The sequence below is a fragment of the Populus euphratica genome, unplaced genomic scaffold (assembly GCF_000495115.2).
Source record: "Populus euphratica unplaced genomic scaffold, PopEup_1.0 scaffold19.1, whole genome shotgun sequence".
Taxonomy (NCBI): Eukaryota; Viridiplantae; Streptophyta; class Magnoliopsida; order Malpighiales; family Salicaceae; genus Populus; species Populus euphratica.
Window position 1 is genome coordinate 2364851 of NW_011499853.1, and position 22533 is coordinate 2387383.

General features: G+C 33.6%; 2 protein-coding genes and 1 pseudogene across 5 annotated transcripts; 2 read left to right on the forward strand and 1 right to left on the reverse strand.

The window, feature by feature from the left end:
* The first annotated feature begins 915 nt into the window (after window positions 1-915).
* On the forward strand, window positions 916-2542 carry LOC105122291 (probable lactoylglutathione lyase, chloroplast; annotated as a pseudogene).
* A 2433-nt stretch (window positions 2543-4975) lies between these two features.
* Window positions 4976-11513, reverse strand: LOC105122292 (casein kinase I-like). 4 transcript variants are annotated; one of them, XR_841677.1, is made up of 19 exons: window positions 11270-11513; window positions 11146-11186; window positions 10993-11062; window positions 10746-10894; window positions 10548-10643; window positions 10358-10428; window positions 9732-9793; window positions 9586-9649; window positions 9405-9489; window positions 8737-8863; window positions 8421-8503; window positions 8128-8194; window positions 7202-7338; window positions 6819-6989; window positions 6558-6668; window positions 6241-6291; window positions 5981-6121; window positions 5662-5805; window positions 4976-5546 (listed from the first exon to the last, which is right to left on the reverse strand). XR_841677.1 is itself a non-coding variant. In XM_011021324.1 (15 exons), exons 1-14 carry the CDS (start codon window positions 11343-11345, stop codon window positions 6822-6824), a joined length of 1296 nt encoding a protein of 431 aa, XP_011019626.1. In that variant the 5' UTR covers window positions 11346-11513; the 3' UTR covers window positions 6339-6668; window positions 6819-6821. The 4 variants fall into 4 exon arrangements, 1 of the variants encoding a protein (XP_011019626.1); XR_841678.1 differs by lacking the exon at window positions 5662-5805; XR_841676.1 differs by having other exon boundaries at window positions 4978-5805.
* A 6315-nt stretch (window positions 11514-17828) lies between these two features.
* LOC105122293 (protein NRT1/ PTR FAMILY 1.2-like) lies at window positions 17829-20529 on the forward strand. The gene is made up of 4 exons (XM_011021325.1): window positions 17829-18346; window positions 18454-18671; window positions 18790-19337; window positions 19468-20529. The coding sequence occupies exons 1-4, from the start codon at window positions 18253-18255 to the stop codon at window positions 20321-20323; spliced, it is 1716 nt and encodes a 571-aa protein (XP_011019627.1). The 5' UTR covers window positions 17829-18252; the 3' UTR covers window positions 20324-20529.
* The last annotated feature ends 2004 nt before the right edge of the window (window positions 20530-22533 follow it).

The following is a 22533-nucleotide window of genomic DNA, read 5'->3' on the forward strand; positions in this document are numbered from 1 at the left end:
AAAAATAAATGAAAAAAATAAAATTGAAAAAAAAAAGGAAAGTGAGTTTGGAAAAAAATAAAAAAATAAAGCAAAATATAAAAAATATAAAAAAATACTGTAAATTACTATTATAATATCCCGCAGCATTGGTACTGTACAATGATGCCAGTGATTACTGGCATTTAACTTCTTTTACCTTATATTTTATTTTCCCGTTAGGCTTACTTTTAAAATTAAACTCCCAATCATAGCCTACCCCACCAATAAGAGATCACAATTGCTCCACGAATTGCTTATATCTTATTGTCTGCCCAGCCTTCCATTGCAAGAAAAAAAAGAAAAAAAGAATTAGGCCCATAAATTTATCCATGTAGATATATGAGCCCAGTTTTTAGAAATGGGCCACATGCAAACAGCCCGGATGCCAACGGCAAAACGTGCAAGAGGACAACAATTAACAGAGAAGTCAGAAACAGTTGAACCAAGCAAGCAGGCAGACGAAGGAGAGGCAGACGAAGGAGAGGCAGACAGTAGACTAAACTATAAACAGACACAGAAGGAACAGAAAAATGTTTAAGAACGGTAACAGTGCCATCATTATCTTCTTCTTTTCTCTTATCTCAATGTCTCAACACAGAAAAAACCTTCTCTTCTCCTACATTCCTTCAAACCTTCTTCCCCATCCAATGCCAATAACAAGAGTAATGGTAACAAAACAGTCACTAGCAATTACAATCCTTCAAGAAGACTAGCTCTCTTTCATCTTGGAACTGGTAAGCAAGAACCCTTTCCTTCCCTTTATCTATTACTGCTAAATGTAGTAATTAGCGATGCTTAAACTGACATTAAGTATTTTGGGTTTTTCCACATATATCCCACAATCATAGTTCTTAAGTGGAAAATTAGTACCAGCAAGAAGTAGTGAGGTTGCTGAGCAAGATGTACTAGAGTGGGTTGAGAATGACAAGAGAAGAACGCATGCTTCATGGTGCCTATATTGCTGGGAACTTGGATAAGGCTGTCAAGTATGTCTATTTAGCTGCTTTGAATATTGCAAAGTTTGTTCTTGTGTTAATGTAGCAATGTGAGGTTTGATATAATAACTGTGGCTAATTGGATGTTCGGAATTTTCAGATTTTATACTGAGTTCCGGGGAATGAAGTTGTTTAAGGAGAAGTGATGTACCTGAGGACAGATATAGCAATGCTTTTCTTGGATATGGACCTGAAGACTATACCTTTACTCTTGAACTTAATTATAGTGAGTAATTATCTTTCTTTCATTAATCGGATCTGTACTGTAGTATTGGACAGATATAGTAACGCTTGCAGATCATGAAGATAACAAGTATGATAATGGAAATGGATTTTTACATTTTGGTACTGCAGTGGTGGATGCAAGTTAGTCTTTCTTGAAGTGTTTGCTTGCTGCATGGAATTCGATTGTTGAGTATCTTTCTAGGGAACCTGGTCCAGTTAAAGGTGGAATTACAATAATCGCATTTGTTGAAGACCCAATGGCTACAAGTTTGAGTTCTTGGAAAGAGGCTTGACTCCTGAGCCCCTACGCCGAGTGATGCTTCGAGTGGGTGATCTTGATCGCTCCATGGACTATTATAAGAAGGTTAGAAGTAATCAATGCTGTAAGAATAGTGCAGAGGCATTCAAGCTGTGTGGAAGAAAAATTGTCCGTGTGCCTGGCCCTAAACCAGTTATCAACACCAAGATTACTGCATGCTTGGATCCTGAAGGTTGGAGATCGGTCTGATTTATAATTTTTATGTTTGTCTGTCCTAAGAAGCAAACTTTAAAGACAAAAAAAAAAAAAAGCAGCTTACTTCCAAGCTGTGCTATATCACTTTGTTGGAACTCAAGTGTTAGGTCTTTGGTGCAACTTATCATGCTAAAGAAGAGAAAAGCAAGAAGCAAGCTGGTGAAGAGAGGGGGAACAGTGGGATATTTAAACATGAGCTTTAAGAGTTACAAAAATGGAGGCACACATTCTGTGATACAAGAAAAGGGGCTCTCAATAAAGATGGTGCATCTTTGTCCTCTTTGCTTTTCATCTCCACTCTTTTGTGCTTTGATACGTGAAGAAGCTGTTTGGGATTGTGTTTGAAAAGTATTCGTGAAAAAATTTAAATTTTTTTATATTTTAAATTATTAGGTTTTTAATGTTTTTAAATTATTTTAATATATTAATTTTAAAAATAATTTTTAAAAAATAAAAAATTATTATTAATATATTTTTCTGAAAAAGCATTTTCACTCCCAGACACGCTCAGAGCTAAAGACTCGATTTTTCTTGAGTGGCGGGATTCATGATTACTTGTGTTCTCCTTTGTCTCCATCATCACAATCACTGTATAGAGAGAAATGGGGCCTTGCTAAGCAATTGTAAGAAGGAAAATGCAGCAAGCATCGTTTGTGAATAGCACAACTTTCTTTTCTACTTGTCTGTCCATCATGAAACGCTTCAGCATCATGTAAAACATGCATACCTAAGACTTGAAGATGACAATCTTAACTCATTGTGCAAGTATAATTGCATAGAAATTGGACTATAGGAGGAAATTTATCTTTTGTTTGAATTATAGTTCGCAGAGATAGTAGGAAGATAAAAAAGATAATCTACCAGCCTCTCCAAAGGTTCCTCCACCGCATCATCCAATTACATCACCACCACCGTCCAATTCTTCGGCTACTCCACGCAAATTTCTCAGTCAAGAGCTTTGAGCATGCTCCGCAGTTCTGCAGATCTAAGGAGGGGGAATACGAGAATCTACTGCTACATCCACTTATTTTTCCAAAGCCAGCACCAGTGTTCACTATCAAAAGACCACCTCCCTCTTCTCCCTATTTGTGAAGAGGCCAAAAGCTCAGAAAAGGTTCTCACGGACCGCCCATCCGAAGATCCACCACGGGATCCCTTTGCCAAGTTATGGCTGCAAGTGGAGAGCACAAATGATGACCTTCCTTCAGACAGAGAATAGTTATTTCGTGATTTTAATCCTAGGATATCAACTAGTTTCCAATGGTGATATCAATTTAAATGTTGTGGTTGTCGTGATATCATGAAAATGTCGTGGCAGTATCAACATTGAAAAATATACTATTTTATCTGGAAAAATTCGAAGGGTATTATTCTACTGAAATTTAAAAATAACTATGCTAATTTACAATTTATCCAAGAAAAAGGAGGAAGAAAAGTCCTTGAGAATGCTTTGAGAGTAATGTAGGGCACTTTTTTATGCTTTTCTATTTTAATCCATCGTATTTATTTTTTCCAATTTTTGCCTAGAGTTGTACTGTCTGACCCCTTTTTGACTCCAAAAGAACAAAAAATGTGGCACTACTTTCTTCTCGAAACCAGCAAGAGAAGAGGAAAATACCGACCACCCAGCGGTTTTCTCGTCATTAGCTTTAAGTCTCATCATGTCTAATCCTAGAGTTGTACTGTCTGACCCGTTTTTTATGCTTAAAGGTCCCACACTCCATTACCATGTAAATATTCTGATCAACCCTCCCTCCTTGCTGCTTGATTAGGAGTTTTTTTTTTTTTTTTACCGTTGAAAATTATTTTTATAAATTTTTTTGTTTTATTTTAAATTATTTTTTATTTTTAATCATCTTAATAATATATTAATATCAAAAATAAATTTAAAAAATATACCATATTTTTAAATAAAAAATTTTTAAAAAAACATTCCATACCAAAGTCTTGCTCTACAACCCTCTCTAATTCACTAGCTCCCATATTTTCAAGATTGATGCTCAAATTAGCAATCCTCAAAGGCTACAGTGCGGGTAGGCAATGATAACAACCTATATAATATTTGTGATCGTGCACGAACACACATTTGGATAGCATATGGCTTCATATATAATTATATTTTAAAAATTATATTCAATTTCATTTTTTATTTCATTTCATTTATCTATCTTAAAAATTGTTTTGCATTCATCTATATTTTAAAAATTATTTTCCCTCCAATTTACCCTCTAAGATTTTTCACCATAACACTATTGAAAATACATAAACGATTTGTACATGACCAAGTTTAAGTTTTATATATCCAAAATACCCCTTGTAAAAGAGAATAAGAAAAAAAAATTGAAAAATAGGGTTTGTAAATTAAGATTCAATAAATTAAAATTTAATAATCAGTTTTCTTAAATTGCACATGCAAATTATTTCAGTGACAAGTTTTGAAAAAATATTCTAGCATCTCCATTAAATTCATTTTAATGGGTATTTTGATCACATGATATTATTTTGTTATTTTTATGATAAAAATATAACAAAATGATATATTAAAGCACAAGAAAATTTTAAAAATAGATTAGATATCTCATATACATAAAAAATATATTAAAAAAAATTCTTGAAATACAAGAATATATAGAGCCATTTTCTCAAATATATTTTAAAGCAACCTCGAAATTGTCCAACAATGTTGATGGTTTAAACGCACATTATACGTTTTAATATGAAAGTGAAGGGGGGGAAAAGATGATAGTGCAAACCTCAAATTAGTAACTTTCATGTACTCACCAAACTAAAACTTTTGTCAATTGGATCTTCAAAAGGTATCAGGCATTCTTCAATTGGGTCTCCTTTTATATGAACAAAAGGTCAAATTGTCCTCAAAATCGCATCATTTTATTGCATAATACATGCATTCAGACAATAATAATAACAGACATGATAATAATAACAAACATGGATTGTGGACCTTAAGGAACAGCAAAAGAAAGGCCGTTTGTCATGATATATATATATATATGCATAACAGTATGCAAGAAATGGTTACGGTGGCGAATCTAGAAGGTGACAGATCAGTGACAGTGAATGTGGCAGTAAAGGTATTATGATGGGGGATCGTGCGGTGGCATGTTGATGGCGGTGCAAGTGATTGGTGCTATCGCAAGTGGTGTGGGTCTAAAGAATATGCATGGCTTATGCGATGGGATAATCTCACCAGACATTAATCTGCCGATAAGAGAACACAATCTGTTGGTGTACATACTGAACCCGGTGGATGAAAGCTTCGCCGAATACAAAACCTTAACAAATGTGAAATGTTACCCTTTCAACTCATAACAGTCTAAAAGGTGTAACTCAGCTATGCATAGCTAAGAGAAAAATCTAGCAGTGTAGCGCCGCACCAAGTGGGAGCCTGTAGGCCTAAAATGATCCACAGGCTCCATGCAATAATTGCGACGGTGATCAAGCATAACCTATAAAGATAAATTTGCAAGTTTTGCACCCATGATGGGGATTATTGGTGAAGCATATCAAATAATAAGCAAATTATCAATATCCTATAACCTAGACTAAATCGGTCATTTCTGCTTATAAAAGCATGTTACCGCTCAGGATATTCTATACGCAATAGGTGACTTGCCTTCAGCTAAAAATTGAATACTCTGGTTATTATCACTCCAGAGCTTTATTTAAATGCAAGCATACTACCTGCAAGTCTATCAGCAGCCTCCTCGTCTGGTAGTAGTAGCTTAACTCTCTCTAGATAGTGCATGTCTGCATAGCTTTATTCTTCAACCCTGAGTGTCGTAGAATATCATATTTCTGTGGAAGTTGACTCATAATGAAACATACATCACAAGTAGAATTTAAATGTTGAAACATGGTATGAACCCACAAAAGAAGAGCTGTTACTAATTTTAAAAATATTGCATTATGAGCAGCACTTCTTTTCCATAATCCCTGTGGAATTTCTCACGGACACATCTTGTAGTCCACTTGTCGTATTCTTTGTCACAGCCTTCGATGACAGTTTGAAATGTCTACTTTTCCCAAGACCTAGGCATACACAACTGATTCTTATTATCTGACAACAATAATACTTTGGAAACATAAATTATCTGACACAGACGAGTGAAAGAGCATATTCTTTCTTTCCCTGGAAAATTAGAATGGCAACAAGAAGAATTGTAATCTAGATTGGTTCAAAATTGAGAGCAAAGATGTTCATTACCTCAATGTCTAGGATTCAAAGCTTTCCAGAATCCACACACCAATTCAAAGATCTAACAAACCATCTTGGTTTGCATCCATACTGCCAATAGCTCTTTCCACTCAATAAACGAATTTCATACAAAACTTTAACTATAGCAATCTGAAAATTGAAATATATAAAGTTAAGCCTGAAAAATGTTTCCCAAAACTTCATTACAAGATGAAAAAAATAATGGCAACTGAGAAAGCTCCACAAGAACAGGCAAGATGACACAGTACCTGAAACACTAGATTTTGGTACTTCTTTCAGATTATGAAGAATGCAGGTACCTAGATTCAAATTGATCCAGGTAAAAAACCAAGGTTTGGATTGAAAAATAAAGCACTAATAATGGAAAGTACTTTATTATGAATGAAATAAGTACATGTCAAAACACCCATACACGATCCAAGGATTGAGGATCAAACGAAACAATCTACATATCCTCAATTGAACAACAAACAAAACACAGACTTAATCATTTTTCCATCTTAAACAACAATAAAACCAAGCTTTGATGGGCCCAGCACCATCCAATGTGTCTACTTGTAGTCACCTTGTGAATAATACATTTAAGTAACTTGACATTCTTGATGCAAAGAGATCAAGCCATCCAAACTTCACGTCAGAGACATTGCTATCCTGGATTCTGTCCCCCAAATTACAGCTGTAAATATGAAGGAAAGATCAGTAGTTGAAGAGATGGTACATGGTTTCATAGAAATTATTGCCATGAAAATATTCATGAATAAAAACAGTAGAGCACAATCACGATGCATTAAATACAGAATAATCTCTGAAAGTGATGTTGCCATACCAATTACTTCGCTGAAGAAATTCTCATCAACCTGCTTGAAGCACCAGCTCTGTTCCCAGCCCCACGACCACTGCTCACAGCATCAGTTGAGCCATCTAGTTTCATAAAATCCCTTCTGGATGCACTGGGCGGAACAAAAGAAGTTGATGGCATTGTTGCATTGTTCATATTCTACAGAAACAAAATCTCAAACAGCTGTAATTCCACCAAATTTCCAGCACAGTGATTATAGTGACAGTAACTAGTAAGAAAAAAACTGTCACCAAATACATAGAATAAGTTGCATCAAAGTACAATAGCAGCTATGCATTCTAGCTACATACCGGCATATGAAGAGAACATAGAGAAGAAAATACTATGAATCACAAGAATAGACGACTCACATGTTTGTCAAGTGGATTATCAGCAGTTAAATTCCGAGAAAATGATGACCCCAACTGCATATAAGTATCTGGACGAGCAACCTTATTTGATCCTCTGTGATCAGCAACCTCAGCAGAATAAGAGGCACCATTGACCCCTGAAAGTGAAAAAAATGAACATATAAAAATGATGTTTTCTGTAAATACCATATAAAAATAGATGAATTTCTAGAATCCAATAGAGCAAACTCTTTCATATCCTATGCAGATAAGTTTCATGGCATCCCTCTCCATGATCCCCTCCCCACTACAAAACTTTTTCCTAATTCACTCAGGTGCATCTTCAGTTGAGAATCCAATAAGAAAAAGGCCTAATGGAATGACTCCACATAAAAAAAGGACTAAAAAACATAAAAGCAAGTTTTCTAGATTCACTAGTGATTGAGTATAAGTTCAACATTAACAAGAAAAAAGGATTAAAAAAGTTCTACGTAGGTGTTAGATTGGTTAACTATAAATTTCCCATAATCTAATTGAGGTCATTGTACCATTGTTCAGTATTTACCAAGCCATTGCAGTACAGCAGATGAACTTTTAAATCCAGAAATCACACGTTAATGTTGCCATAAAATGAGACCGGCATGGTTGTTAAAATAAACTACAAAGAACCTATCAAGGAGTTCACTTTGAGATTTCAAACCCTCATTTCTACTTTTATATGTTTATGCTTAAGCTTATGCCTACAACCAATTCCCATGCAAGTGAATTAAGAATTAATGTGCTCCTTTAAAATGGACTGGTTTGATTTTATTAAGGTGTACATCCTCCCCACAACTCCTGCAAAAAGCCAAAGCCCTCTTTCTCACCGCAAAAAAAACAGGAAGCCACAAGATTCAAATATAATGGAAAATTAAACAAGAACAGAATGGCAATTCTTGAGATTTAACCTTTATCCTTATTGAGATCCATTGCCATTGCTCGATTGCTCGTCACTCTAGAATTTGGCTGCAGGTCCTGAAAAATCACACATAAAAGAAAAAATCAAAAGAAGATTAATAAGCCACTCCAGAAGCAGAGTGGATTAGTTTACAGAATGATTTGGTGGTAATTTTGGACCAATTCAAAAAAATTAAATAGAAAAATAACCACAAAAAAAGAATAAGAATTACTATCTCAAGAATAAAGGTCTTTGCATGACTCATTATAAAAATTTTAAAAAGAGAAGATTCGAATAACTAACAGATGATTGAGGTTGTGGCTTTGGCCTCTGTGTCTGCTTGTACTTCAGGATGGTCCAGTCAAAAACAAAATCAAACTCAAATCCTGCCAGAAATGGGAAAAAAAAGTAGATGAAGCCATAGAATATAACTGTCAACTCTGATGGCCTGCATGGATGTGACTCTAAAACAAAATGGACTACCCAAGTAATGGACCAACAATTCAGTTATCAGTTTCCAGGATTCGCAGTCCTCAGTGACCAACAAACATAACTTCCCTATCATCCCCCTCCAAACCAACATTAAAAAGAATTCCTCACAATTTAATTAAACAATTACCTTCCCGAGTAAACAAGTCACGAAAGAGGCGCTTCAGAAATCCATAATCAGGCCGTTGGTCAAAAGTTAATGAGTGGCAATAATGGAAGTAAGAAGCAAACTCCACAGGATGCGACTTGCAAAGCACCTCCAGAGAAAAGAAAATGTGATGTCAACAGACTATTAAAGATAGAAGGTAGATATTCAAACTATTACAAGGAACCAAAACAGTATCAGAATTCAATTTTCAAAACCACAACTCTCGAAGCTCTTTTTCTTCTTTCCCATGCATGACAAATGAGCTATCCAAGCATTTAGTAGGTTTCACAGACTTTTTAAGAAGATAAATCTCTATATATGTTAAGGGAGCAGGAACTATGTTGGGATATCTTGATTCAGGGGAAATGCAAGGAGGTTCGCTTCTTTCAAATAGATAACATGGATTATGGAGTCTTAATTTTTTTGAGAAGCTGGTAATTCCATGAATTTCAGGTCGCTAATATATTTTTTGGGTTTCAGATGAGTGTGCATGTGATATATGACAAGAAATAGGATTTGATGAAAACATTTGAGAAAAAGGTCTCCTTCTGAGGGGCTAGTCTTATTATCATAGGGGAAAAAGGCAACTATCTCTCTCTCTAAATCCAGGATACAAATTCCAAGTTGACTAATTGCATTTGACCACATACCTCAATTGGAGTTGATAACTTCTTCTCGCATATTTTATCATACTTTTGCTTCTTTGTTGCTGCTTTCAGACCCTGCCATGGAAGGCTAAGCACAGAAACCAATTATCATAAAATCAAAGACCAACTAATCATATCCTGTTAAAACATCACAGCCTCCAAAAATGATCACATAGTAGCATACCTTCCTCTCAAAAAGTATAAAAGAACATAGCCAATAGACTCCAAATCATCCCGACGGCTTTGCTCTGAGTAGAAAATAAAAGATGAGTATGGAACAAATGGTTCATTTGATATGTCAAACACACTAGAAAAACATCTTTGACTTACCAATTCCTAGATGAGTATTGCAACTTGCATACCTAGCAGTTCCTGTTAAGTTTTTGTTCTCTCTTTTTGAGGGGGGCAAAGAGAGGAGAAAAAGGAGCCTTAGTCAATCATGGTAGATAAATGAAGATTCAGGGAAGGGGGGTTTACATGATATGCAAAAACAAAGGCGCTGAGAAAAGGAACATATAGATGCATGCACATCGTCAGCAAAGGTACATATCTTGATGCTAAACAAAATAAAAGACACCTCCAGAATAACAACAAGCCAGTAACATCATCTTAAAATAAAACCCTGAAGATAAGAGGCCTAACTCGACTACGCAAAACCAAGCCTTTTCCAACTAAATTTGATGCATAGATAATATAAGCTTTATGAATGAGAAACGCAATGTCCTGGCTACCACTTTTGAATGTTATCTAGCAAATACCACACCGTAACCATTAAACATGACAACAGAAGCTACGTACAAAGCTAAACTACAAAGTTTCAAAAATCATAAATAATTCAACCCTCTTTCTCACATGAAAACTGCATTACCATTTTCATACTCACATTGACACTTGAGAGAAGAGATGTTCAAAACCCACTAGAAATCAAACATGAGCTTGATTATAAGAATTACTACCTGTAAGTAATATGTTGGTGTGTTGCTGGATCCCTATATCTTTTCGCAAGTCCAAAATCAATGACATAGACCTGGCACGCGTAACAAAATTAATGAAAATTTATTAACTAACAAAAAAACCCAATAATCATCCACATATAAGCGGTGCACTTTACGCAAAATGCACAAAAAAGAGAGAGCAAGCAATTACCTGGCTAGCTTTCCTTCCCAGACCCATGAGGAAATTATCCGGTTTAATATCCCTGTGCAAAAACCCCTTCACATGCATGTATTCAATCCTCGCAATCTACATTAAGAAAAACCAAACAACCAACAATCAAAACTCACCATCCAAGCCCGAGAAATGCATTCAAATACTATAAAACTGAATCTTATCATTGATCATTACCATCTGATCAGCCAACATTAAGACTGTTTTAAGCGAAAACTTCCTCCCACAGTACACAAACAAGTCCTCGAGACTCGGTCCCAACAAATCAATTACTAAGACATTATCTTCTCCATCAACTCCACACCATTTTATATTCGCGATACCACCTGAACAACACAATTTCCACAAATTAAATTACCTAAAATAAATAAAATAAAATCAACAGTCAAGATTTCCTCATACAAAATTTCTGAAAAATACTTACTTCCCCCGCCAAGAATCTTATACAGTTTGGCTTCGTAGAGTAATTGCGGATGCTTCGTACTCCTATTTTCCTACAAATTAATTACAATTAAAGATTAATAATAAAAAAAAAATCGAGATCAAAAATCAAAATTAAAAAAAAATCGAGACTTACAATTTTGACAGCAACGATCTCACCAGAGTGAATGTGAGTAGCTGATTAAAAAAACCGAAAATCAATCAATCATAGAGTAAATAGTTAGGGTAAATAATTGGAGAGATTAAAGAAAAACTAGTACCGAGAAAGATTTCACCAAAGGATCCGCTTCCGATTTTGCGACCTAATTTATACTTCTCTCCTATAATTCTCTCCATTCTCAAGCATCTAGCGCAGAAACTTACTTGCTGGATAGAGCTGATAAGAGACGATAGGAGAGGAGGCGACAAAGCTAACAGAAAACGAGAGAGAATGAGAGAGAGGATCGCGATGAGGAAGAGGAAGAGGAAGGTGGAGGAGGGCAATTGCTGAACGTTGTTTTATTTTTGTTTTTTGTTTTTATTGTTATTTTCGAAAACGTGGAAGATGAAATTGGATAAGAATGACAAAATGACATGTCGGTTGTTGTGTAACTGACAACTCGATCTACGACTTAAAAACACCCGACCACCCCCGAGTCCCCAGCGCCAACCCCACACTCTTCTTTTAAAGATTAAGGTAATTTTTAGGACAGAACTGGTTGCCCTTGCATGGTTGGGATCGGCTTCAATAACATAAATGTTAATTTATTTATAATTATGATTAGCATGTTGAGTTGATCGTATCTAATTTGTGTTTGTTATTGTAATGGAAGTTCTTATTTTTTTTAATTTTTTATATCAACATATTAAAAATATACATGAATTTTTAAAAAAATTAATTTGATGTTTTTTATATGAAAAATAATTTTAAAAATAGATTGTAACACAAAAATAAATACTTGTTTAAAACATTGAATTATACATATATTTTTATGAATTAAATGTTAGGTTTTCAAGTACTTTTATATCATTAAAATTTCTTGTGTTAAATTTCTCCTCAAGAGATGTCGCTAAATTTTTCTTTTCATAGACTTAAATATATCAACAACAAAAAAACTAATACATGTATTTTTATATCATTAAATATTAAAATATTGTGTGAATATGATAATAAATTAGTGTTCTTATCATCCAACATTGAAAAAAAAAAGAGTACCATATATAAATCAATTATTTAGAACCTTTCAGTTTTTTCTAATTTAAAAAAGTGAAATTTAGATTGAAAACATAATGTACAAAGAAAAAAGGTTGAAGAACTCTTAATATATATTAAGATTAATAATACTATCTCAATATTATGATTGATATCAAGATTGATGTTTGAGTGTATTTGGTTTAAAAGTACAATGATTTTTTTTTAAAATATAATACTTTTTAAACATAAAACATTTAAAAACTATTTATAATTATGATTAGCATGTTGAGTTCATCTTATCTAATTTGTGTTTGTGTTTGTTATTGTAATGGAAGTTTTTTTATTAAAAAATTATTTTTTTTAATTTTTTATATCAATATATTAAAAATATACATGAATTTTTTAAAAAATTATTTCATGTTTTTTATATAAAAAATAATTTTAAAAATAGATTGTAACACAAAAATAAATACTTGTTTAAAACATTGAATTATACATATATTTTTATGAATTAAATGTTAGGTTTTCAAGTACTTTTATATCATTAAAATTTCTTGTGTTAAATTTCTCCTCAAGAGATGTCGCTAAATTTTTCTTTTCATAGACTTAAATATATCAACAACAAAAAAACTAATACATGTATTTTTATATCATTAAATATTAAAATATTGTGTGAATATGATAATAAATTAGTGGTTTTATCATCTAACATTGAAAAAAAAAGAGTACAATATATAAACCAATTATTTAGAACCTTTCAGTTTTTTTTTAATTTAAAAAAGTGAAATTTAGATTGAAAACATAATGTACAAAGAAAAAAGGTTGAAGAACTTTTAATATATATTAAGATTAATAATGCTATCTCAATATTATGATGGACATCAAGATTGACGTTTGAGTGTATTTAGTTTAAAGATAGAATGATTTCTTTTTTAAGATATAATACTTTTTAAACATAAAACATTCAAAAATTAAAACAACATGATTTTTATACGGATTTCATAAGAAAAAAAAAAGAAAAAGAAGAAGTTAAAGCTACCTTCCATCTAGACACACACTTAAAATCAAAGAATTATTATCTAAAAACCCTTACAACTATTTAACTATTATCATTTTTATTAATGTGATTCTAACTGCCATCGTTTTACTATTATAACTTTCACTAAAATAAAATTGATAAAATATCACTAATTATCGCTGCTAAAAAAAATTTACATTTAAAAATTTCTCTAACATTTTTACTCACTTAGTTTTTATTGTATTAATAATTTAGATTGGGTTATTTGAAGCATATTTATGGTTCTATTGATTTTTTATGTGCTATATGTATTTCATCATTATAGTTATTATTTTTGTTGGGATGCATGAATCTTTTTCTACAATAGATATACTAAATTATTTTCTTGGTATCATTGAATTTAAATTTAATGTCTTATGTCTTCTGTATGCTATTTTTACTCACTTAGTTTTTATTGTATTTATTTTTTAGATTGGGTTATTTGAAGCATATTTATGGTTCTATTGATTTTTTATGTGCTATATGTATTTCATCATTATAGTTATTATTTTTGTTGGGATGCATGAATCTTTTTCTACAATAGATATACTAAATTATTTTCTTGGTATCATTAAATTTAAATTATTAAATTTAAATTTAATGTCTTATGTCTTCTGTATGCTTGTTTTATAATTTTATTATTTATTTTGATTCTTTTTTTTTGTTTGAAAATTCTTTGATGCTTATTATTGTGTTTTGAGTGCGTTTTTATTTAATAAATATGCTAGATTGATTTTTTTAAGTTCAATGAATTGAAATTGAATATTTTATTTTTTTAATGTGTGTTTTCGTTATAGTAGTTTTATAATTGTACTATTTATTTTGATTTTTTTGTGTGCACACAATTAATTTTGTTTATTAACAAGTTTCTTTTTTATTAATTATATATATTTGTGTGCTTTTTCTCTATGATACTAAATGAGTCTCTTTTACCACGTACCTATATATAAAAGATAAATATATATTAAAACACCATACCAAGTTTAAAAGGACAAAACATGAGAAAAACTTATAATGAAAAACTGTGAATTACAGTTTCTTAACACATGTTTTGTAAAGTGTTTTTACTTGGATCAATTGAAAGCTAATATTATAAACTTCGATTTAAGAAGTCGTCAATTAAGCATTTTCAGGCAAAGGGTCACCCAGGGAAATCTCCATTGATGGGGTGGCAGGGTAAGTTATGGAGTGCTATTTATTGATTCTAGATGCTCTGGCTTTCTGGTATTCTTAAATAATGCAGAATTTATCAAAGATGTAATACCTGTTTTCTGTATGAATTATTCAGTAATTGCAAGGATCATTTTTCTCCAAAAATAGTTTTAACAAAAATATTTAACCAAGTTTTTTTTAAATAAAAATAAAAAAAGAATCCATAAACTTACAATTCTATTTCAAAAAGAGATTGAAATCCAAAATATTGTTTTAATTTCAGAAATATAGAATTGTAAGAGAATAAAGGAAGGTGGGTTTTGGCATTCCTGTGGTGCTTGTGATCTCGTCAACTCTTTCATTCTTCTTGGCTTCTCCCATTTACGTCAAGTCAGAGGCTAAGGCAAGCTGGCTAGCTGAATTTGCTTGAGTTTTGGTGGCCTCCTTTAGAAATATAAGTATCGAGTCACCAATCCCAAGCCCAAGACAAGAGGCATCAAACCAAGGATTTTAAGAGGACTCCCAAAAGGTCATTGTTCTGTCTTATGTTTCTAAATAAAGCTTGCGCTATTCAAAACCCTGAAGAAAACTTGATCCCAGATGGAAGAGCTTCAGATCCATGGAATCTTTGTGCAGTAGATGAAGTAGAGGAAGAACTTAAAGCACTAATCAAGATAATCCTAACATGGTCGAGTCTTGATGCCTACAAATGTACTTCAACACTCTTTTATACTACTCCAGGCATAAAAAATGAGGAGAAAGCCAGCTCGTCTCAGCTTAAAATTAACAAAGAATAGGAATTGGCATTCTATCGTCTTCTACTGCCATGGCAGCATTGGAAATTATAGAGTGTTTGGCCAAAAACCGCAACCATGGAAGGATTTTCAGACGGCCCTTATGCCGTGCTACACATGTCAGCAACGTGGTTGTTGCTAAATTTTGTCATAACTGAATTTTCTGATTCTGTGGTATTGTTCAGAATGAGTTCTTCAATACTGAGTTGGCTAAAAGCATGTCTAGAGTAGCCTCCAATCTGTTTGTCTGCCACAAAATTGGCAGCGAGCTTAATAGTAGCTATTGTCCGCAACTTCATCAAGGGAGAAGATCAGGAAAGTTGGCTTGCAAGCTACATCAACAAGGGGCATTATGAATGCTATCATTGGCTCCTTGCTGGTTTGAGTTTTTGGTTAACTTTCATATATTATCTTGGTTGTAGCAAGGCTTATGGTCCTTGTAAGTGAGAGGATGGAAGCAATGATGCAGATGAAGGGGAAGTCTTGACAGGTGAGGATTGGTAGTTAAAAGTGAGGGAATTGTGTTAAATATTATCATGACTTTTAGCTGGATCTTCACATTTGTCCATGAGAACACAAACAATTTGAAAGAAACTCAAAGGTCTTGAATAAACAGCTTGGATTATTGACAATCATAATCACCAATACTTTTTCGTTACTGCTTGCTCTTCTTTCCCTTTTAAATATTTATTAGATTTGATTTCATTCTTTTAATTATTATTTATTTTATTTTAATTAATATATAAAATTCCTTTCTTTTCTTTTTTCAATTCTTTTTTTTTTTTTAATTTTGGATAATGTCAAGTAAGGAGAGGACTGCGCTAGAAGGCAAAGGTTGGAGTTGCTGGGAAGAAGCGGGGTCTCGCAAGGTAGATTCCCCGCTGTGATGTGTTGATGAGCCATCCGCTGCTTACGTGTTGGGAATTTAAGGTTAAATTTGTAAGAGTTTACATTTTGGTCTAAAGATTTTAAAAGAGTTTTAATTAGACCATTCAAACGAAGGGTTATTTAAGAGAAAATAATTATTTTTGCATTCCATAAATTATGTATTGTATTTCTTTATTATTTTATTTTCTCTATTTTTTTTTCTATATCAGCATTCCCACACGTAGAATTCTAATTCTGTCCCCCTTTATTGACTCGATTTATTTGTTTAGCATATTAGTTTATATAATATAGCCGAGTGTTATAATACTCCTATATATATTCACATATTTTTTTATTCAACAATAAATAATATTTTCAACCCAATTTATATATAAATTGAGTCAAAGTCTCGGGTCTTCATCTAACATTAACAATCCTTGATTTAAAGACAGAAGTATCATATATATCCATGTATGTATGTACGTGTACACACACACAATATCTCTCCTTTTAATTATAATATAGTTTACTTTATTTAATCATTAAAACCATAAAAATAGGATATCAATGCAATTTTATATATATAAAAAGTGCATGTTTGGTATTGTAGTGCAGTATTTTTTTGTTTTAGCTTAAAAATATATTAAGATATATTTTAAGATTTTTTTTTAGAATTTTAAAATTAACTTATCAAAATCATAAAAAAATAAAAAAATATTAATTTAATATTTTTTCAAGATAAATATATCTTTAAAACACATTTAAATACATTTTCAAACGTGAACTGAAATATATTTTTTTTAAATTTAGAGGGATGTCATTTCTCATAATTTTCTAATAATTATTTGGTCAAATGAAATTGAAATCTATGTTTAGTTTGCCTAATTATGCACACACACTCTCCCTTGTTATTTTTTTAAAAAAAAAATATTAGAGTTCACTACTAATTAAATCATAGACTTAATAAATCCCCGATCCATCCTCTAACCTTATCAGAATCACAGTAAACGCTTGGTTTTCATTTAAAAAAGAAATCAAATCCCAAAACACTGCTAAAAACATAAACACATTGCACAAACGTGTGGATATAAAACGAAAAAAAGAATCCAGGGACTAAAATGAAAAAAAAAACCCAGAAAAACCCCGGGCCAACGACTGGAATATTTGCGACACAGAGGTCATCGTTCAAAAGCCAAAATAGAGCAAACAAAGTCTGCAGCCACCACAATCGGACAAGCCACCAATTTGTACCAAAAGACCAAACCCTTGTCTTTATTCCCATCTTCTACCAGTGTCCAAATCTTGATCCTTGACAACTGATAATTCATTAAAATAATAATAATAATAATAATAATAAAAAGAAGCCTGCATTTTTACGAGGGGCTGTCTATTAAATATTTCATTTAATTCTTGATCAAGATTTCTTTCCTCGCATGCAATTGTTTAATTTCTTAGTAGGGCCGGACCAGTCAAAAGGAACGAGAGGAACCTCCCAAAAAAATGATGTCATTGCTTAGCACCAAAACTCTTGGGATTATTGGTGTATTATATTTTACAAATCACTGTCATACGTGACTGCAGAAACTGGGGCAATAAATACAATTGGGTAGAAGAAATTGTTAGTCATCAGACATGAATCAGCCTTTCAAAGAAAATATGAATCCCACGTTTAGGACACCTAAAAGCATATATATTCCATTTTCCATTATGAAGGGGACGTTTTTCTTAATATTAATGAATATAAAAAAATAACCTAAAAAACTAAAAAAACATCATGAATTAAAAAAAAAAAACTGTCTACTTTTCAAAAAAAAAAAGTCCTGCTGCTTCTCCTTCCTCGTTATCATCTTCAAAAGTCCACTGCATCCTATACACCTCTTTTTTACCCTTTTAAGAAAAGTTGCAGTTTGTGTAGGAACTCCTCTTTAAGTGTAGAATTTGATTCAGTTGAATCTATTTTTGCTTAACTTGTTTGGACACTTCATGTTCAAGAATTTAGTTATTTCTTTTGAAAACCACAAATTTTATGTGCAACTGACAAATCAGACTAAAATGGTATGATTTGTGGAACTTGTTGGGAATCCAGTGCTTCTGTGGAACTTATTCCAAACATTGTGTTTATACGTAGTGTTTGTGTGTGATTCTTTCCACCTTACAATATACTATATGGTATTATAATACTGTTACAGAAGAGGAAAAATGGAAAACTCAATAGTAGAGGAGAAGATGGTTCTCATCCCCAAGGACAAGGACCCCAGAAAGGGTGGCCTAAGGACCATGCCCTTCATCATAGGTAATTTCCAGAGTCTACATTTAAAATTTCTTTCTTGTTCATGATTTGTTCTTGGTTTCGGTTGAATCATGTTGGCTTCTTTGCTTTCTTGTTCTGTGAATTTATAGTTAATGAGGCATTTGAGCGGGTGGCTAGCTATGGGCTGATGCCAAATATGATATTCTACTTGATGAAAAACTATCGCATGGAGGCTGCAAGTGGGTCAACCATTCTCTTCTTGTGGTCTGCCATGTCTAATGGATTGTCCATTTTCGGAGCCTTCCTCTCCGATTCATTCATGGGTCGGTATCTGGTCATTTCTTTGGGATCATTATGCAGCCTTCTTGTAAGTCCATCCATTTCCTGCTATCATATTCACTGATTCTTTGTTTGCCTTGTTTCCAAGTTTCTTGGGAAAATAGGGGTTTCGAGTCTTGATCTCTTGATCTGCTCTGTTCATGCAGGGGATGATTCTTCTTTGGTTAACTGCCATGATCCCACAACTAACCCCTCCACCTTGTGACCGATTTACTAATGTCTGCAGCTCAGCTACTGCAGGCCAACTAGCTACTTTATTCTCCTCTTTCGGCCTTATATCAATCGGAGCCGGTTGCATTAGACCTTGCTCTATTGCCTTTGGTGCAGACCAACTAGACAATAAAGAGAACCCCAATAATGAGAGTGTCTTACAGAGTTTCTTTAATTGGTATTATGCTGCGACAGGATTATCGACAATTATAGCATTTACTGCTATTGTCTACGTTCAAGATAACCTCGGTTGGAAAGTTGGATTTGCTATTCCCGCAGTTCTCATGTTCTTCTCTGCTCTGATGTTTTTGGTGGGTTCTTCTCAGTACGTAAAATTGAAAGCCTCCAAGAGCTTATTTACTGGGTTTGTTCAGGTTTTAGTTGCAGCATTCAGGAGCAGAAAGCTCAGTCTATCTCACAGTAGCATTGAACAGTATTACTACAGTGATGATTCTGAGTTCCAGATCCCCACGGTTAATTTAAGGTACAGCAGTATTGCTATTAGCACAGTGATGAATCTAAGTTTTTCTTGGGATTCTGGACAATTCAAATCAATTCTGTTTTAAGTAACATTAGATGACAAGTTGATTAACATTTCTCAACACTCTGTGCAGGTGTTTAAACCGAGCTTGTACCATAACAGACCCTGATAGGGATGTAAATCCGGATGGATCAGCTTCAAATCCATGGCGTCTATGTACAGTTGATCAGGTAGAGTCACTGAAAGCTCTGCTTAGAGTCATCCCCATTTGGTCTACAGGCATCATGATGCAAATCAACTTAAATCAAAACTCATTTGCCACCCTCCAAGCAAATACCATGGACAGGCGAATCTTTAATTTTGAACTACCAGCGGGATCTCTCAATGTGTTTCTGGTTCTCACTCTCACAATCTGGCTAACCTTCTATGACCGAATTCTGCTACCATTGTTAGCAAAATTCACTGGCAAGCAACGCGGCGGGCCTAGTCCTATAGTTAGGATAGGAATTGGTTTGCTAATCCCAATTGCAGCAAGGGCAATGTCAGCAGTAGTAGAAACCATAAGGAGGAGAACTGCTATTGAGGAAGGACTGGAAGACCAACCAGATGGTGTGGTGAACATGTCAGTAGTCTGGCTTTTGCCACCAATTATCCTGCTTGGATTGGCTGAAGCTTTTAATTCGATTGGACAGATAGAATTCTACTACTCTCAGTTCCCTAAAAGCATGTCTAGCATTGCGGTGGCTATTTTCACTTTCGGAACTGCCATGGCTGACATGATAGGGAGTGGTTTGGTGGATTTTGTGGATAGAGTTACATCCAGAGGAGGGCAAGAGAGCTGGTTGTCTAGCAATCTTAACAAGGGTCGGTTAGATGATTATTACTGGCTGATTACTGTCTTGAGTATAATCAATTTTGTGTACTTTCTTGTGTGCTGTCGGACTTATGGACCCACTAAGGACCAAAAGGAGGAGCGTCTGCTGGAGTAGAAGCAAACAAATTTGATTATTACAAGGGTGACCAATTTGATTATTACAAGGGTGTTGTCAAAAAATACTAGATTAATTAGACTATTCAACATGGATTGTTTAGTTTGTCTACCATACTCTAATAAAATTAGATGTCTTGTAAGTTTGGAAATTATATGTATCATGCAATCTAAGACCAAGAATATATAAAGATAATAGCATGCATTCTAAATTTTTTTGATAATTATCTTTAAATAACTTATATTTATTTTTTGTTTAATAAAACTTATTCAAATTTAATATATAATTTATCCAAACAAACTAGATAATTACAAAAATAATTATATTATATTAAATAAAATAAATTTAACTATTTTTTATTTAATTTGGATAAAGTAATAAATTAACAATCTAAAGAAACTTATATAATAATCATTTATTAATTAGTGAAAGCAAATCATTTCAACATTTAGAGATTACATTCAAAGCCATGTATATAGATTTGCTTCTCGGATAACAATGATATCCATAGCATTTGGCCAGACCGATCCTCAGGATCATGCAAGCCGTCCCACGCGCACTCTACCATTTTTCTTTTTCTATTTCAAGTTGTGAAAAGGGGATTCCTTTGGTGGAACGAAAGCACGAGTCAACTGACTATAAACTAGGGGGCTTGAAGAATGGAACAGAATTGTAAACTGCATCCAGCCATGTCACTCGTAACTTTCAAAATTACGTAATACAACGAAGTTTAAAAGAAAAAGAATATCTTATCCCAAAATGTGAGCAAAAAAGGGACAACCTTCTGCAAACTATCAGTGGTGAATACGGGTGAATGTTCATGTCGAATCATGTTTGTACAACTAAGATTTAGAGTTCTTGATCTCATGTCTCATAGCCAGTTGATTATTGATGCCACAGAAAGATGATTGCTGAGGTTAGAATCATGTAGCCGAATTGGAAAACTGAAAGTTACTACACACAATTTGATAAACAGACAGATATTTTGGTATGATTAATAACATGTACCTTTCCCCTAGTTCCGTCCTGTCTGCGCTTCCACATCTGCAATTTCAGAACACTAGAACATGTATCTATACAAGCTGGAGCAAGGCCAGCTTCCACTGTTGGAGCAAGTATAGGTGTTCCCAAATCCTTTGCTCTTGCCTCCAATTCAACCTGACAAGAAGCAACATCTTACACCTCTAATAACAGTGCCGCCCTATACATCCAGTGTCTTTTTCCAAACAAGACTTGAGACTTTCTGTAATACATGGATTTGCTAGTGCTTCGTGAATCCTGATTTTAAACTTCATTCATTCAAGCAGAAAACAATACCAGAATTTACAGTGATTATATTGAGAGGTTTTATAAAGTGAGACTATTAGCACTAGCAGTCTAGCACAAGGAAAGAAGAGATTGTTTTAACAGTTTACTACCAAGTGTTTCTCGTTCTCTGCAGACATGCGCCAGTAACCCCATGGAGAAATTTCCCAATTCACAACACAAATTCATTGAAAATACCATCAGAATGTACTCCAATCTGCACCAGTAAACATCATGACATGTGTTAATGATCCCAGCTTGTTAAAATTGTGAGCACTGTTGGCTCTGCTGATATTTCAGGATACCAAATGGCTCGAATACAGGTAAAGCAGCAAGCCAACCTGCAGTAGAATTTTGCTTAGACCCAACACTACCCCATCCATAAATGGGCCGAGTCCTGTACTCCCAACGAGCAGTTTTCAACATAATCCGTCCTGCAATCAGAAGTTCTGCTCATGCCAAAATATCAATATTCAAACAAACTGAAAACAACTGAAGAACAAAAAAAAACATCGTCAATTTTCCAGCTCGCCAGCAAGAGTATGTTTGATCTACAACCATTAGTCAGATGATCAGTTGGTCACCAACTCAAACAAAGACAGGGTGGTGGACTAATAAAGCATTTTAAGACTTAAACCATTAGCTTGAATCCTGAGGCATTGGAAAACGGGCTGAGATGTTCCTGCCACGTATAAGGCACAGAATTGTATTAAAAGCCACAGCTCAAGTTTCCGCAACCAGATGTGACCATGACTATGATTTCCCTAATACACCATTGACATAAAGAAAAGGTATGCGATAAAACAAATCACAACAGTGCAATTCCCACAAAACTTCTGATCATATATTACAGGAACAGCCCTCATAAATCTCTCAACTCAATCTCTAAGTATTATGGAAAGAGT